At 36.0% G+C, this 17,499-nt stretch overlaps 1 protein-coding gene across 5 annotated transcripts in view; it reads right to left on the bottom strand.

Annotated features, from left to right (window-relative positions):
- Positions 1–14,711, bottom strand: part of HGF (hepatocyte growth factor) — an 83,189-nt gene extending 68,478 nt beyond the window's left edge. For 3 of the 5 annotated variants that reach the window (XM_046021189.1, XM_046021191.1, XM_046021193.1), the window contains exons 1-4: positions 14,220–14,458; positions 7,367–7,532; positions 3,070–3,182; positions 1,447–1,561 (exon numbers count right to left, since the gene is read on the bottom strand). In XM_046021189.1, the coding sequence (XP_045877145.1) occupies positions 1,447–1,561; positions 3,070–3,182; positions 7,367–7,532; positions 14,220–14,307 (482 nt within the window). In that variant the 5' untranslated portion in view covers positions 14,308–14,458. Of the gene's footprint in view, positions 1–1,446; positions 1,562–3,069; positions 3,183–7,366; positions 7,533–14,219; positions 14,459–14,616 lie in introns of those variants that run through there. The other 2 variants (XM_046021190.1, XM_046021192.1) reach the window with 2 other exon arrangements.
- Positions 14,712–17,499: the final 2,788 nt, after the last annotated feature.

Below are 17,499 nucleotides of genomic sequence, written 5' to 3'. Positions count from 1 at the left end.
CCTGGGTGGCTCAGTGGGTTAAGCCTTTGGCTCAGGTCACGATCTCAGGGTCCTGGGATCGAGCCCCACATCGGGCTCTCTGCTTAGCAGGGAGCCTGCTTCCCCCCACCCCCCGCCTGCCTCTCTGTCTACTTGTGATCTCTCTCTCTCTGTCAAATAAATAAAATCTTCAAAGAAAAAAAAAAGAATGAAATGAGATAAAAAAGTGAATCAAAGCAAAGTCATCAACATTATTGCAAAAACAAGTCACAGTATGTGTCCTACTGCTCAGTGTTTCATGCTCTATTTTATGTTAAAAATACAGGTTATACAGTGACACTGGCTGGGTTCACATTCCGGCCACAGCACTTACTAGTTGTACATGACCTTAAAAAGTCCCTAAGGCTCTTTGTTCTTCAGTTTCACTGTCTATAAAACAGAATTAATAAAACCACCCACTATGTGGTTCTTGGGGGGATTAAATGAGATAAACAAGATAGACTGCTCAGCAAGGTACTTGGCTCATGGTAAACTAGATCTTCCAATGCACTTCCTAACCAGGGAGAACTGTTTTAAACTACCTTAGTTCCTATCCAGATGATTTGTGAAATAAATCCTGAAAAACTGGGGCTAAATTTAGTTCTTTAGTGAGTATTAGAAATCCGTGTTTCCTCCATGATGATTAAAACTCTCAGACTAATGAGCCCATGGATGCTGTGTTTACTCATCTTTAAATAGAATTCATCTGTTATAATTAACACAATTTTTCTCTGCAGTGTATACATTTAATTTCTAAGCAATGAGAAGTTTTCTCAAGTCATTAGACAATAGGTAAAATGGGAAAGCTTGTCAGTCTCTGGCATGAGTTATTAGCAGAGGTTCTCAGTTTTGTCTGTGCTTTGGAATCATCTAGGGAGCTTTAAAAAACAAAATACCAGTGCATGGGTTATTCCCCTAAAGGATTCTAATTTAATTGGCCTATGTTGATGCCTGGGTGATGAGATTTGTTAAGGGCTCGTAGCAGGTGATTTTTAAAGTGTAGCCAAGATTGTGTACCACCATAGTTAAAGTACAATCAGGCCCTGGCTCAGGCCAGAATCTGATCCATCATTTTTATATTACGGTCAACCTTTCCACTCCAGCTACAGAGTGCTGTAGTTTCTGGAAGGTAAAGAGAGGAGGGGGGAAAAATTTTTTTTTAAATCACCTTTTCATTACTTCCTCACCAACACCAAGATGTATGAGCTGACATTTTTGAGGTAAGATACTGTTAGGCTTCATCTCCATGATAAATTTATTCATCTTTGAATCTCAGTCATGAATTCACGTAATGCTTGGCTTAATGCAATTCAGCAAAATTGGCCGTTATTATAGAACCGTAGGATTATTCTCAAGGACTCACAGGAGATTGCTAACACACACGTAAAAAGGAAATGTTCTACCCTCTTTTTTTCATGCTTTTCTTACCTGTGTTCATGAGGGATCATGGAATTCCAGGGCTGGCATTTGATGCCACTCTTAGTGATAGATACCGTTCCCTTGTAGCTACCTCCTTTACCAATGATGCAGTTTCTAATGTAGTCTATCAGAAGAAAGCAGGGAAAAATTTTATAACTATGTGTAACATATGTTGTATATATTTAAAAAGAAAAAGAAAATTCCATCCAAATCTTTTAAGTATTTAATGTTTATAAGTTCTCTCAAATCATACTGACAATTCTTGCCTACAGTTTCCACTATTTTCAAAACAATACATTTCAGAATAATACAAAACAAGAAAAAAGACTTCTGAGAAGTTTTAATTTTGTGACTATATTCCTGGATAACAGCAGAGATTAGTCTATGTACTTAATGTAGAATAGTCCATATACACAACTGGCCAGGCAAACTTAATTTGACAGAATGATTTGCTCAAATATACAGATTATTTTAAGAAAATGTTAAAAATAAAAATTAAGTAATATGTAAAATCTATTCAACTCAAAGGGTTACTTTAAGATAATAAAAATAACTAACTTGTCTTTATCTTAATAAAATTGTATAGGTTTTTGTATATGCGTCTGTGTGTATGTCTAAGTGACAGTTGTATTATGCTGATTCTTATTTTCTATATTTTTGTTAACTTTTCAGCTGCAAAACTATAAAGCAATTAAATTTAAACAAACTATATATTCCTATTAAATAATAGTATATACAGTTACTAGCAACCTAGAAGATTAAAAGGTGATCTTACACTAGATCATACATTATGATTAGGATTTGTATGTAGAGATCATCTTATTTTCTTTTTTTTAGGATTTTCTTATTTTCTACCATAAATTAATTTTAAGTGTCTTTGTTTTTAACAGGGAAATATTTGTGTATATTACCAAATACTCAAATTTAATGACACAATACAATTTAAGAAAATACTTAACTTGAAATAAATACTATTATCATAAATATAATCCATAATTATTATTTCATGTGATAAGAGATTTATTTTGTAAAACATATTTATTTAACATTCTCCAATTATTTCCTTGATATAAATCTGCTTTGGACCAAAGTAAATACCTGTGAATATAGTATCAGATAAACAAAATAGACACATTAATAAATAATACGATGTCAATTCTTCTTTTAAAGATTTTCAAAGTATATAGTTAGGAAAAGACGCAACTAATATTTCAAAATCTCCACTTTTTATTTTCAGCAATCACCACCATGACAGATTAGTTACCCAAAGTTTTTTACATTTAAAATGCTATGTAATACTCAAAATATACTATAATATAAGGTGTTTTAAACTATTAATTTAAGGTGGCACTTTCTAAAATGAACATGGACAACATCAGTTCTAGGAGATGCTCCTAGAAATAAATAAAGAGGGAGGGAGCAGTCAAATTACAGGAAGTTTGGGAAATAGTCTCTTTAAAATATCATATTGAAATAGTTAAGACACTAGTGTACTCTGTCTTAAAGGACTAATTCACTGCGTAACAGATCCAGCATATAATAGAAAAATTAGTGGGAAAGAGCACTGTGGCAGGAAATTACATATATTTTATCCTTTATATTGTTACGAAATATTTAGGGAGAACCAGTTACCTTTGTTTTCATAGAGATCAAATTCATGACCAAACTCTTTTTTCACTCCACTTGTCATGCTATTGAAAGGGAACCAGAGGCATCGTTTCCTTGCTTTATCAAAAACAAAGGCCCTGAAAAAAATATCTAAATGAAAAGAAGGAATACTACAATTTATACAGTTTTTAAAGGATGGGTACATGGTTTAACCAAGGAGGGCAATATAAAAGAAAACACACAGTTATATATGCATAATAAAAGCATGATTGATTTTTTGAAACTACCATTTTGAAGGCCAAATAAGAAAGAACAAAATTAAGTTTTCATACGTGTAGATTTAAATATAAGAATACTATTTAGATACGTTCTCGTTATTTTAAACGATGTGTAGAAAAATGAAGTCTTAAACAAGCAAAATCAATATATAACACAACTGCCTGGATTATTTCTGAAGACCTTTTTTGTAAGTACACAGCAAGTGGGAAGATTTTGTCTGTAAGTATATACAAATGATTATATCTAATATATCATGACTAATTCCCAAAGTTTGTAATTGTGTAAAGTACATTCTAAAAGGATATTTCCTAAAATGTATTAGACAAATCACAGTCCAGGAGATTCTCGTAGCAAAAGGGATCTGAAATCAAATGTCTGTAAAATTTTGCATATTTTATCCCTTCTTGGTGAGTTATAAAACATGGAAGCTTATTAAAGGCTATGAAAATCTTGTATCAGGATCAGTGTTTATTTAAGGCAATGTTCCCTAAATAGACTTGCTTGCTAGGTATTTTTAATTTAAAAAATCTATTAATATCACATTGGATATGCTCTTGATATATCTGTCTTGAAGAAAATTACTAACATGTGTCACTCCTACAATCATCATTCCTATAGCTAAGTATGATATTGGATTTTGTTGTTCACTAAAAAAAGTCTCTCTAAACAAAATGATAAGTAGGAAAAAACCCTTAACTGAGAATAGTAAAGAACTTGATAAAATTTTCAACATACTAAGTGTTACCATGTCTTACAATGTAGAAAATGAAGTGGGAATTCTGAGCTGTTTACCTTCCTTTAAGAAATGGTATTCAAACTCCTCACTACGTTTGTGCTAATTACAGTGCCACCACCATTAGTTTAAGTAACTAATTAAATACAGATTTTTCTAAGAATGATTTTTTTCTAATCCATATAATATCTTTTAAGAACACATATTTTTTCTCATAATTTTAGGTATTCCAAGCTAGTCCCTTATTTCTTAGTAATTGCCAACTTTTAAATAATTTTAAATAAGGAGAAATAACTTTTATGAAACATACAATGTGTTATAAAATTATTTAAAGCATTTTACCTATGATCTCATATTTTTATATAGTGCATTTTATTCAATATCCAAGTAACTTCAAAAAATCATATGCATAAGCTTTGAGCTTTGACTTACACATTGAAGATTTGAAATATCTAACTATAAGAACATCTTACAGCTGAAATCGTAATTAAGAGCAAATCATAAAGAGTATATTTTCGCAGCGCTAGCAGGTAACTTGAGAGGATTGGCTATTAATAGACTTGAATTTTGATCTGGTGGACTGTAGCCTTATTCAATACATGTTAAATTCTCTATAATGTTATGATAGCATGCCGGAGGTGTGTTAAATGACTTTGAAGGCATAGTAATTAGAAAAAGACGACATATAAAAAAACTAAACAGACATCTAAAACCAAATGTTAAAGTTACAGTTGCTACTTTACTTCATATTAAAGTTGAGCCACACGTATATAACTACTTTTCTATGGATAATATGGCTTTGACATGAGAATGCCTTGGAGGTGACTCATGAGCCCCATCAAGAACATGCAAGATTTGTGTCCATGAATACACACAGGCAATTCCATCTGACAAGTGGGTAACCGAGTTTCCAGTTTGCTGACTTGACTTCACCCTTTCTGCTCCTTCCATTACAATGCCATATTCTCTCAGAAAAGTGTTTCCTTGAATCACTTCATGCCTCCAAATAGACTGGATCCAAACAATCAGATTCTAGAGTTGCATCTTCTTTTAAGTTTGACTTTAAGAGTCTTTATCTTATCCTTATTTTAATTATTGGATTCCTTTCAGTCATTTACTTTGTCTAGTTTCTAGTTGTTTACAGCAGGTAGGCAATTCCAGGACCAGTTACTCAGTCATGGGTGGAAGAAGAAAGCCTCATATTTTCTTCTCTTGAATCAAGTCATGGATAGCAGTTTTCTGAGAAGCTTAGAATCGGGCATTCTGGTCCTCTTTCCTACCCAGCAAAAAAGAACTTCGATCTCTGTAAAATCCATATTGTTGGTACCTTCTCAGGAGGAGATCGTGTTTGAGAATGTTCCACCCCTCACCCACTGAATCTCAGATGTTTTCACACAGCATTGTTGGTGTTTTCCAAGCACTTTGCATATTTGCCATTGTCTTTTAATGCTTCTAGTCCATTTAACAAGCCTGCAAAAAGATCCTTTAATTCATTAAGAATCTAATTTCAGAGTATCACAATATGTCCATTCAGTTCTGAACAACCAATGTATTTAGTGATTGCAAATACATGTGCATATATATAGACAAGTGAGAAGGATGACACATTTCTGGGCAGAAGAATTCTTTCTGTACAAAGATATTATACATGTGGTTTTCTGCACAGTTTGCAGTAAATTTGAAGGCTAAATGTAACTCAACCAGAATATAGTAGGAAAGTATGAAACCTCATATACATGGGATATGTAAAGATTTGTAATCAAGTTACATGTGTTCTCTAATGCAGCAAAATCATCCTAGTTCCTCCTAAATAAAATATAGGGAAGGTTTTTGTTTTATTTCGCTTTCTAGAGATAAGGCTGACTAAGGTGAAAATCAAAAGACAGTAATACTTTCCTTTCTCATGGATTCAGGACAGTGTATTTTCAAATTCAGAGTTAAAAATAAATAATAAGATGAAGTTCTCCCATTTCCCTTACCCCACCTTCCCAAGCCTGTGAGGGGAAAATACAATAAATCCAACCTCCTCAATTGTCAGAATATCACCATAAATCTACACAGCTCTGATGTTGATTGAGAGTAGTTTTCTCTAATTTATTTTTAACAATCTCAAGGCAGGAAAGTCAGGAAAAGAAACAGAATTATCATAGGAATATACTTGCAAAGTCAATTCCCCGCCCCACTTGCCAGGAAATATCTCCCTGAAAGTGGCAGTTTGGCAATAAAAATACTTTCAGAGGAGCTGTAAATGAATAGAAGGGAGATAGTCTGTCCTCCACTACATCTGTTGAGGACCTCCTCTGACCAGGTCCTTTCCCCCAGGCCCATAACACTCATTTCTCTGGAAAAGGTAAAATGAGATTAGCATCGCTTGCCACAACATTACTAAAATGGGTTCACATTACATGTCACTGTCCAAATGCAGTAGAGTAGAATTCAAAACTGACAGGATATCATGCACAGTCCTGTAAAAAACAGAATGAAATAGGGAATAAACGGGCATAAAGTAAATGAGGGGATTGGAATGTTTACAAAGAAGAATGAGGATTGCATTTTCTTCTGGCAATTCAGAAAATTATTCACATGCACCAGTCTCCTTCATGGCCCCAAATTCCCAAGTTTTATCCTTGAGATCATTGGCAAAGTAGGAAGGAATTCTTCCCTATGAGTTTACACAGGGAATTTCGAATGATAAGAAAACCCTCCATTTGGATCCCCTCATGTCTCTTTGAATCCTTCTGTAACTTTTCACCTGAAACTTCATCATCACTACACCTAACTCCTTTTGAACAGTCTTTGCTGCTGACACCAATCTTTCTATTTTTTTTTAATCTAATTCTCTCAACACCTTTTATTTAAATCCCTAAAGACAATGATGTAAGTTGCAGTAAATTCTGGCTCTGATCCAACTTATATTCTGAAAATTTCTTCACTCCTCTTGCAAGAAAAAAAAATTACTCTGAATAGAATATTTTAAAATGTTGGATAAAAGGCAATCTAATGGAATTTTAGTTTCTAAAGCCCAACTGTTCATAAGATGAGAAAACACAAATTTCATAACCAAACGCACTCTGGTTTCTAAAAGATACCTGTTTATTTGCTCTCCTTTACTCATATTTCCATCAACTTAGAGCTACATTTTCTGTTATAATGAGTTAAGACTAAAGTCAAATTTATGCTTTTAAGGGCAAATTACACTGAATACAAAGGGAAAAAAAAAACCAAAAAAAAAAAAAAAAAAACCCATGATGATAATTAGTAGATGCTATATTTGGATAGTTATCCTAAGAACAAAATGAAGCAACTTACTTGCAAGTGAATGGAAGTCCTTTATTCCTAATACATCTATTGGCACATTGGTCTGCAGTGTTCATTTTTTTTGTTTTTATCTTCAGTAATGGGTCTTCTTTAATTAGAGTAGTCTTTGCTGACTTTTTGAATTCATGAAGTGTGTTTCTTCTTTTCTTCTGTCCTTCTATTAATAATAATAATTTTTTTTAAAAAAATGGAGGAAAAGCTTTTAAGGCTCATATAGAAAAAAATGTCCTTAAGGATCATCCACAAGATAGTGATTTTATCTGAGAACATTCTAGAGCTTCAAGGATTGGGAGTGAAGTGAGGTGGGGATTGATACTCTTGGATAGTTAAGAGCAAGAGAGAAATATTGTAATCAGTGAAGAATAAGTAACTTGTCATGTAGGGTCACTCATCTACATACTTTAAAATGAAATATGCTTTTAAAAATTAGGACAGAGTTCACTCTACAGAAATAAATGACCTGATATTCTCCAAACAGTATGAAAGCAAATGCCCAGGCATATCATATCATGCTCTATAATTAAATTTGTCATTTCCTTCTACAGTTGGTCTTTATGTAAGTTATAGTATTAATTAGATAAGTCAATTCAATTACACGTGAGAAACTTCTCACTAAAAATGGTGCAGTGGATAAATTCTTCTGGCTCGCTTTAAAGTATTTCATATTATTCATATTTTAGCCCTTCTCATTTCCTACAGAAGTGTTTTCTGTGCTGGGGGGCACTGTTTCTTAAGTATAACTGAATTGTTTGTCTTGAAATTAAGCCAAATGCTATAAATCAAATGTATGTAAAACTTCAAGCTTTTAATGTAGCAATATCATTTTTCTTCATGAGTGTATTCTACAAAGCCCCTAGATAGCATGAAGCCTCCTATTAAAAATGGGAAAAACAGAACTAAAACATCCTAAAGGACTTAATCTTATAGATGACTTTAGAGTATAAAGAACTACTGCTTCATTCTTGATGTGCCCAAAGTTACCTAGTTTCTAGTGATGGTTACCATCTTCAAAATGAGGATCAAAGTGTCTAAGAGACTGCATCTGTTGTACAATGAGGATTGGCATGATTGTGCCTCTCCTCTTCCTGCCAGTTCTTTTGAACACCCTTATAACAAAGGCAGTAATAATATATTCATTTTTAAGATGAAGAAGCCAAGACGCAGGGAAAAATTAATTGCCCATTTAGCAAACCTCATTTGAAACCCAGCTGCTTCACTTCAGAACCCCCAGCCCCCACTCTTTAACACACATGATGCCATCTTTTAAAAAAATTCTAAGTAGGTAGAAATATGGCTTATAAATATTTTCTGAAGATCCAGTTCAGAGCTATCAGTAGAGAAGAAACTTGGATGCTTGAACAGGAAATGCGTTCCTGGTCTTTATATGTGGTGAAATGTGCCAAGAAAAGAAGGTGAAAATTTTTGTGCAGAATACTTGGAAATATGGCTAGCAGAGTGAGGTACAAACAATGGCATCATACCCTCAATTTGCCAGCAACCACTGGCTCCAGTTGGTTTATTAAACATGCAGATGCTATTCATTAATGTCCAGCCTAACCTGAAGTCCACAATAAAAGAAAACATGAAGTCCTCTAAATTTCTGGTTCTCTGTAAAACTCTACAGTACAATCCCCAAAAGACTGGTACTAATTTCTGTAAAAATGTTTTCATTTTTAACTTTTCTTTGCCCTACAAGATGGAATGGCCATGGTACAACAGATATAATTTAAAAGACATTTTAACATAGAAATTCATTCAACCAAATAATCTATCAACATGTTATTTATTGAGTGTGGAGCAAATGACTTGCATAATGTTGGCAGACAGATGATAATCCTGGCATTCTTACCGACTTGCCAAATGACTTTGTTTAATTACCTGAAATGCTAATATACCGATGACTCAGTCTACTAAAATAAAAGTTATATTATATTTGAAGTTATTTAAATTATAATTATTAAGTAAATATTTAGACATTAATTTGGATAAAAATGTTATGAATATGCAAAGTTTCAGCTTTGTTTTTGAAATTCCGTTCTTTAATTTCTGAATAGAGAAGAAATTGTTTTTCTCCCAAGCAAAGAAGTGGTAAAATTCTTTTCACATTTTGGTTTCTGCCACAGAACCATGTTAATGGGAGATACGTCTCTGCATTAGGAGTTTCTTCCTTTGACCGTAGTGCACTCTATCTTAAGTGCTGTGAAGTGTTTCACAGAATAGTAGTCATCTGATTTCCTATGTAAATTGGAGTATTTCTTAGAAACAAATAGTCATTTATGAATGCTGAAAATCTATTAAATAAAACTATATAGAGATATATGGATTATATACATATATATTTCTCAAATAAATTCAGTTACCTAAAAATATAGAATTAAAATTGGCCTGCTGAATAATGTGTTTATTATACATATCTAAATGTGAGAGAAGAGCAGAAAACTAAATTTTAAAAGTCTGAGGCAAACATTAAATTCAGATATGTATTTTACTAATTAGCAAATAAAACAAAACCCCTTGTGGATGCTCCGGTTTCTTGGCTCAATACCATGCAATATGAAGGCAAGTATTGAAGACTACTGTAGAGAAAAGAGGTCTCTGTGGGATTGTTCGTTGTGTTTAATTCTACAGATCCTCAGTTCTCCTATTGAGATGTGTTAATGTGTGACTATACCTCATAAAAGTAGTCTAATTCTTGCTTGTTGATAAGTTTTTCCATCACCTCTTTCATCTAAAGATCAAAAAGCATTCAGAAAAGCAAATAAATCTATGATTTCCCTTTACTAGATAATAGATAGGAGTGAAAAGCTGGTATGGGACTATAGAGCTAACCAAAGGCAATGGGAACCAGAGACCAGAATTCTCTTTTCACTATTTATTTCTCATGATTTAGAAGCTTTCCTTTATACTTTAGTCATTTCTACTGGGTCAGTAACAAATTACTCAAAAATGTGAAGTTCGAGCTCGTTGTACATCATGTAATCCAGGCATCTATAAAACTAGTTTCTTCTTCAATAAAAGAAAAATTTAAACAGGAGTCTAAAAGACAGCATGTCAAAATAAAACTCCTTTTCTGAAAAGATTTTCAACATTTTCTTCCATATGTATTAACAACTGATGATTGTTTTACTGAAAACTGTTAAAAGACCAGCTTAATTTGGGAAGAAACTAAAAACAAAAACAAAAACAACAACAACAACAAAAAAAAACCCACCACTTTGGATCAGATTTTTCCCTACCTTTTTTTTGTGCATAATTATTAGTTGAAGTTTATAAACAAAATATTGAAATGAAATCAAAGGGTGAGAGATCACTGCAACTTTGTCATGCTTTCTTGTACTTTAAATTACAACTCCTTTCTCCTCATCTCCCAGTATGGGAAAACATTCTGGAAGCTATATTTCCTGAAGAACCAGAAATCCCTGTTTTAGAGCTGAAATCATTAGGATCTTAGTGAAAACCTACAAACAGAAAGTAGGGTCAAATGTATCAAGGTGCTTGAAGAAAGACACATTTCTCCCTCTAGTCCCTGGCCTCACACTCATTTCTCTCAGTACCTCATATATTTTCTTCTCTGTATGGACTAACCACTGACTTCAAAGGAAAATCATGCAAGGAAAGGATTTGCAGGGTGTGGAAAGAAGTAGGAATCTGGCTCCACATATTCTGAGAAACCTACCCACATGATCAGTGATTAACAGCTTGAAGTGGCAAGATGTTAAGATGAAAGTACACAAATAATTAATGGAGGGAATGGTTGTGACTGGAGATTTTAGCCTTCCCAAAGAGAAGAATCATAAATACTAGTTCACAGTTTCATTGCTGTTATCTAGGACTTGGATTTCCCAGTTGGTATTTGAGAAGCAAGGAAAATAATCTCTTCCAACAAGGTTTATACAATGAAGTGATAGTCAAGGTGTGATTCAAGGCCTCCCTTCTTCATCTTAATTCAGCTTCCTCGTTCAGGATGTCACAGACACTTCTTCCTGGTTTCTTCCCTCACCACCTGTTTCTGCCAACAACTCTCCGTCCATGGAGCAACCAAAACAACCATGCTGAAGTACAACTTAAGTCAGGTCTCTTGTCTACTCTTAAGATTTCCAACTACTACCCAAGATGTTCAGAACAGTTTGGCACAATATTCATGCTTATGCATGCAACCCTATCTCATTTTTCTAATCACAGGCCATACTACTCAGGTGTTCAGTACACCAGTCGCACATGGTTACCTGTCCTCATACTTTTCACCTCGATTTTTGGCCACTTTGTGTTCTCCTGACTTTCGTACTGACGATACTATTATCCATTTTTTCATACTCAATTTGGGAACCATATTTCCCCCTAATTTCTTAAGCTAGAAATGAACTCTAAACCATAGTATTATAGTATTTCTAACACGGAGATTTTCATATATTGCTTAGCAAAATGGATTTTTAAAAAGGAATTTCAGTTGATTTCACTGTTTCTGGCTTCAATATAAATAAAAGGGCAAAAAAAAAAAAAAGAAAAAAACCCAGCACATATTGCCTTCTCGTAGATTTGGGTAGGAATCTCAGCTCTGGCTCTTTACCATAAGATAATTAAGGTTGTTAACCTCAATTTAACCTCAATTTCCCCATGTAAAATGAGTTGAATATTGCAAATCTTATTAGAGTTAGATAATTTCTTTTTTAGGTCATGGTCTGTAATAGTTGCTTAACAAATGTAGGTTTCTTTCTCACTTGTCCATCTTTATATTCCCACAGGTTCCTGGACATTAGATGCTTACTTAGTGCTTCTTTTGGTACAGGGAATTGGATATCTGTTTCCAGTGTAGGTGGAAGTGGATAGGGGATAATTCTATGTAGACCAGCTCCTCCTATAAGGATGGCTTGGATCCACTATTTGCCTGTTTCCTAAGAGACGTTGCAATAAATGATCTCCATAATACATTCTGCTTATAATTGGTTGTCACCTCATTATAGTATCCACTACTTTTCTAACATTGTATTATTTTGCAATATGTACAAGTGAAGACTCATAGGATAAACCTAAAAGTATAAGCAAAGCAAGTAACAACAATAAAAACTCTAAATGTTTAATGTTAGAGGATATAGAAAAGGACAAACTTTGTATGTTCTAAGAACTATCCATGGTCTCCATTTTGGAGAATGTTATTTAAAAAAAAAAAAAAATCTATCAAAATAAACTTGCCACCCAAACTAAGCCAGACCTTTTTTTGATGACAATTTTAGCATTATCCACTTCAGGAATTATTCACAGCATATCTGTAATTCCCAATTGGCCTTGCCTTGCCTGCCAGCACACTCTTGGGCTGCATTCTCCCTATACTCAGGAAACGCAGTCATTTCAACATTAGCCAAAGTGAAATATAATTATGAATGTATATCTCCTGCCAAAACTTCGTAATGCATGCCAAAAACAAATAGACGTTGTCTATGGTTGATCTACCGTTTGGGTTTTCCACATTGTGTTTCCTTTGCATTAGCAAGATGTTTCAGGTAACCATAATATACTTCAGACCGTCACCATTTGAATCTTTAAAAATGAAAGCCCTCCAAATACTAGCCGTGATTTCAGTTTACGCTCAAAATCCCCTAAAATCAGCAATGCCTTATGAGAGTTCATTTTAGCATGACACACCTCAAGCATGATAACCTGCCTGATTGAACTAACTTCTTTTTTGCCTCTTTGGAAATCGTACCTACATGTTTTCAAACTGATCCTTCCTGAACACTGTTGTTTTTCACAAGGACCACTTCACAAAATAGAAGAAAGCCATGTGGGTCGAATGCTTTCCCTTGTCATTTAGCAAATTCTCGATGTTTTCAACCAGGGTATTACATCAGAAACTGATCAGGGCTCTGATAAATTTCATATTTAGCTTATCTCCAAAGATATGGCCAGTCCTCTGGTTTGTATTATGAAAGGGCCATGTCTACCATGTGGGCATTTGTTCCATTCTTTTATTCCCTCGTGCCTACCCATGGTTCTCACTACCTTCTCCCATTGGCATCTCAGCCACTACAATGATAGTACAAACAAATACAGATGTTTCCTCTTGCCCTGATAACAACAGAAAACTTCCCAAAGCGGCACATGGAATCTCTACACTTCCAGGAAGGTAGTATGAACTCGCCAGCAGTTCCTTCCCAACCTGTAAATTCGAGGGAGAAAATGGAAGACTGAAAGGAGCAGTTCGCCAGCTTTAATCAGAGTCACACAGCTTGTGCCTCCCTTACACTGCAGTTTCTAAGGGCAGGCATCCATACCCAGACAGAATGAGATCTCAGAAGAGAGGCTTTCTCTTTCATTTTTATGACATGCATATCTCCAGGGTTTAACCTGCCTTCTCCAAATGAAAACCTGTATAAAGTCATCATTTAGCCCTGAAGGTTGACTGAGTGACATGGGGTAGAGGAATGTCATGGAAAATAATCCTCTGGAAAGAAGGGAGTCCCTGCTGTACTGACAGTCACTCTCCCCTCTTCAAGCCCAGACCTTCTGTTCAGCTTTAAACTTGTCCAAACCCAGCAAAATCCCAGCCAGCGTTAGCACTTCATTCCTGCCCCACAGTCCACAACCAGGAGGCTAAGGGGGAGCCTGGGCTGGGGTTGGGGAGGAGGACACATTCAGAGGATGTTAATTATCATTGTAAATGCTTGCAAACTGAAAAAGAGAATATCAAAAGAAAGAGCCACGAGATGTTTAAAAAAAAAAAAAAAAACAACCCATGCCACACACTGAGTTAAGAAAGGATGCTGAGGCTGGGGTGAAGAGGGTGTTAAGGAAAGGATTAAAAGCAGAGAGTTAAAGGAAGACTAATAAGGAAGAAGAGAAGACTAACCTGCATAGGGGATGGCGATGGGAAGCAGAAGGAGATGGAGGAGGACATGCTGCAGCAGCAGGACTGGCAGAAGTTTGGTCCCCCACATGGTGCTGCCGGACGCGCTGGCGGATCCCACTGGACGAGATGCCTGGCTGAGAGAAGCCTGTTCCGACTCAGTGCCTAAAAGAACCAGTCGGCTCTGAGAGCTTTTTATTGCGATGAGCTAAGTTTGTTGTGTGATTAACTGGAAAGATCTAGGTCTGAACTCCCTCTTACGGTAAGAAACTGTTTAACAACAGTCCTGACTCTCTTCCACCCCCTTCCTCTCCTCACTAACTGCCCCCCCGCCACCCAACAACACCAAAGAGATCCCAGGTCCCCGCCCCCCCCCCCTCTGCTTAGGAAAGAAACTTACAAAGAAAAGGTCACCTGGCCTGAGGCCAGCTCAATTTGGAATCTCGAGCTTCAGATCCCTGTGACTCTGATCCGAGTAGGGAAGGGAGGAGCAAGGCTCAGCCCAATAGCTAAATCAAGGCACAGGCAGAGGACCAACTCGCTAAATTTAAACAGGAAAATACATGTGTTTACATGTCTCTTTGGGAAAAGAGGAAGGGGAAGCAGCAGCAGAAGAAAGCGAAGAGCTGCCTTTCAGTCAAATGTGCTTTAGCTTCTAATCTGTCTGGTTTCCCTGCTGGAGCAAAGTAAGGATTCAAAACACTAGCACAGGTTCCCTGGAGTAGGAGAGACAGGGAGGGAGGAGGGAGGCAGGCGAGGAGGCAGAGCCAGGCAGGTCCAGCCCAGGTAAAAGGACCTTAATTAAGAAAAGATGTGGTATTGTGGGGTAAAAATAAACAAGCAACAGACACCCACTGTGTCAGGTAAGAAAACTGCCCCAGCCCAAAATGCTCAGAGCAGGCAGCTTCTTTTGGCAGCTACACTAACCTGTGCAAACAACACAAATGTACCTAAAGTGCATCAGAAAAACTTGCCTGATTTGGGATCCGTGATAAAATCTGGTCATACTGTCTCTTAAAATATCTAAGAGATTAGGATTATCTGCTGCCCGTCTCTGACAGATAAATGCAGCATGGACTATGTGTCCTTATACCACACACACGCACGCACGCATGCACGTATGTCTGCATGATGCACGTACCTTCTAAGACTTTAAAGGAAATCTCTCAATCCATTTTAATTCCTAAATAATGAAAGTGCCTCTCTTCTCCAGCTCCATCCCTTTGAATGCACCCACTAGTCTCCCAAAATCTAAACAGAGAGATAGAGAGGTTGCTTGGGAGAGTGGAAGGAGGTGGGGGGTGGGGAGACTCATGTTTGCAGAATCTGTGAGATCATGGCTCAAACCTCTCCTTTTACTGAGAGGATTGATTTCTCTTTGCATCCCCAGGTGATGCTCTGACTACTTCAGGCAAGAGCTGACTTTATTTGGAATGGCTTTGTGGGGTAGTTCCCTGTGCATCTCTGAGATGGGCACAAATGGGAACCAGCTTTTCTGTCGACAGAGGAAGAGAAAGTGGGCATGATGTGAAAATGACTCTGGGGCAGTGTGTGGCTGCACAGAAGTGTTAGTGGGCAGAGTTCATGCCGTCCACACAGAACTGCCTTCCCTTCCAGTGCGGCTGTCATTCCTCCTCCTCCAGCTCCACCCACCGCCCCCCCTCCAGAAAACACCCAAGTTTAGGATAGCAAGAGAAGCCTGGGATTAAGAGAATTACTTTTTCAGTTATCTACTTTATAGTAACTTCTATTACTGTAAATCCTCTTTAATCATTTTCTCCTTATAAAAACAAAACCGAGCAAACTGAAAAATCATTTCGCAGCCTCTCCCTGTGTGTCCCAAATATCCATGTTACTGTCTTTTTACTTTCTGATAGGCTTTTTGGAAAATCTCAATTTCAGTGTATTGCCTGGCCGTGATCCTGAGATGGCCCACAGCATCTCTTGTGCTCTATTAGGGATCCAGACTCTTTTTTTTTTTTTTTTAAAGATTTTATTTATTTGACAGACAGAGATCACAAGTAGACAGAGAGGCAGGCAGAGAGAGAGAGAGAGAGGGAAGCAGACTCCCCGCTGAGCAGAGAGCCCGATGCAGGGCTTGATCCCAGGACCCTGAGTTCATGACCTGAGTCGAAGGCAGCGGCTTAACCCACTGAGCCACCCAGGCGCCCCATCCAGACTCTTTTTAAAAGAAGTTAGATTTTGCTGTAAGTAAGTACTCGTGGGTAGAGAATAAAGGAGACCAGTCTTTGTTTTTTGTTTTTGTTTTTGTTTTCTCTCTCTCTCTCTCTCTCTCTCTCTCAGAAAGCAGAATCAGGGCTCTAAGCATGATTGCAATTATCATTATAGGCTTGGAGCAAGAGCCATCTTGGATAAGAGATTTAGAGCACCACAAGGAAGTTGGATAAACGTATTTAATAGGTCACACATTTTCACAATTTTTATTGTCACACTAAATACAATAAACACTTAAACCTATCTATAATTATATGTTTATATTTCTTTTTCGACCGGTTATTTGGTTTCTCTGTGTTAAAATGATAGCTAATATGCATTGAGCTTTTAGTATATGCTGGCATTGGGTCCAATGCGCTTTAAAATTTGTCTTATTTAATCCTTACAATAAACTCATAAATAGAAAGAATTATTGTAATTCCTATTTTATAGCTGAGAAAACTTAGGTAAATTATTTCTACTCTAAAATAACTTCCAAAGGATCCCAAAGGAATAAAGATCCAGGTATGACACTCAAAGAGTTGGTCATACTCCATAGAATGGAAAAATTTCTGTAAGCCCAGGAGAAGAACCACCTGTCTTTTGTTTAAGATTATAATCTCCAAAATTAGCCCAGGATGGAACATATAAGAAATGCTCAGTAATATGCTATAAAATAAACCAATATATAAATAACTTAAAATCTCCCTAAACTATAAAGAAATATGCACGTGAAATAAATTATTAGTTGTGCTATTATTTCACTTTGTCCTGGTAACACATTCCCTTTGTTATTTCTAAGTTATAGTAATGATGATTTGCCCATCCCTTGCTCTCACCTTTATACTCTTTAAGTGTTAAACTGTTTGTAAAAGTCCCCCAAAATGTGTCTGAAAATTTTTTGATAAAACAGAGAATCTTGTAAGGAAAAATTTTAATTGCTACACCCTGTGTAATTACTTAAATACAAGTTGAATACTCATTGCCAATATAATAACATTTTAAATCGATGATAACTTCGAAGTCTCTAGAAGCCATATAAACTAGATAGATTGATAGGAAAAAATGT

Source organism: Meles meles, chromosome 10 (assembly GCF_922984935.1).
Source record: "Meles meles chromosome 10, mMelMel3.1 paternal haplotype, whole genome shotgun sequence".
Lineage (NCBI taxonomy): Eukaryota > Metazoa > Chordata > Mammalia > Carnivora > Mustelidae > Meles > Meles meles.
Note: the sequence above shows the minus strand (reverse complement) of the source record. Positions and strands in the feature narration are given on the sequence as shown.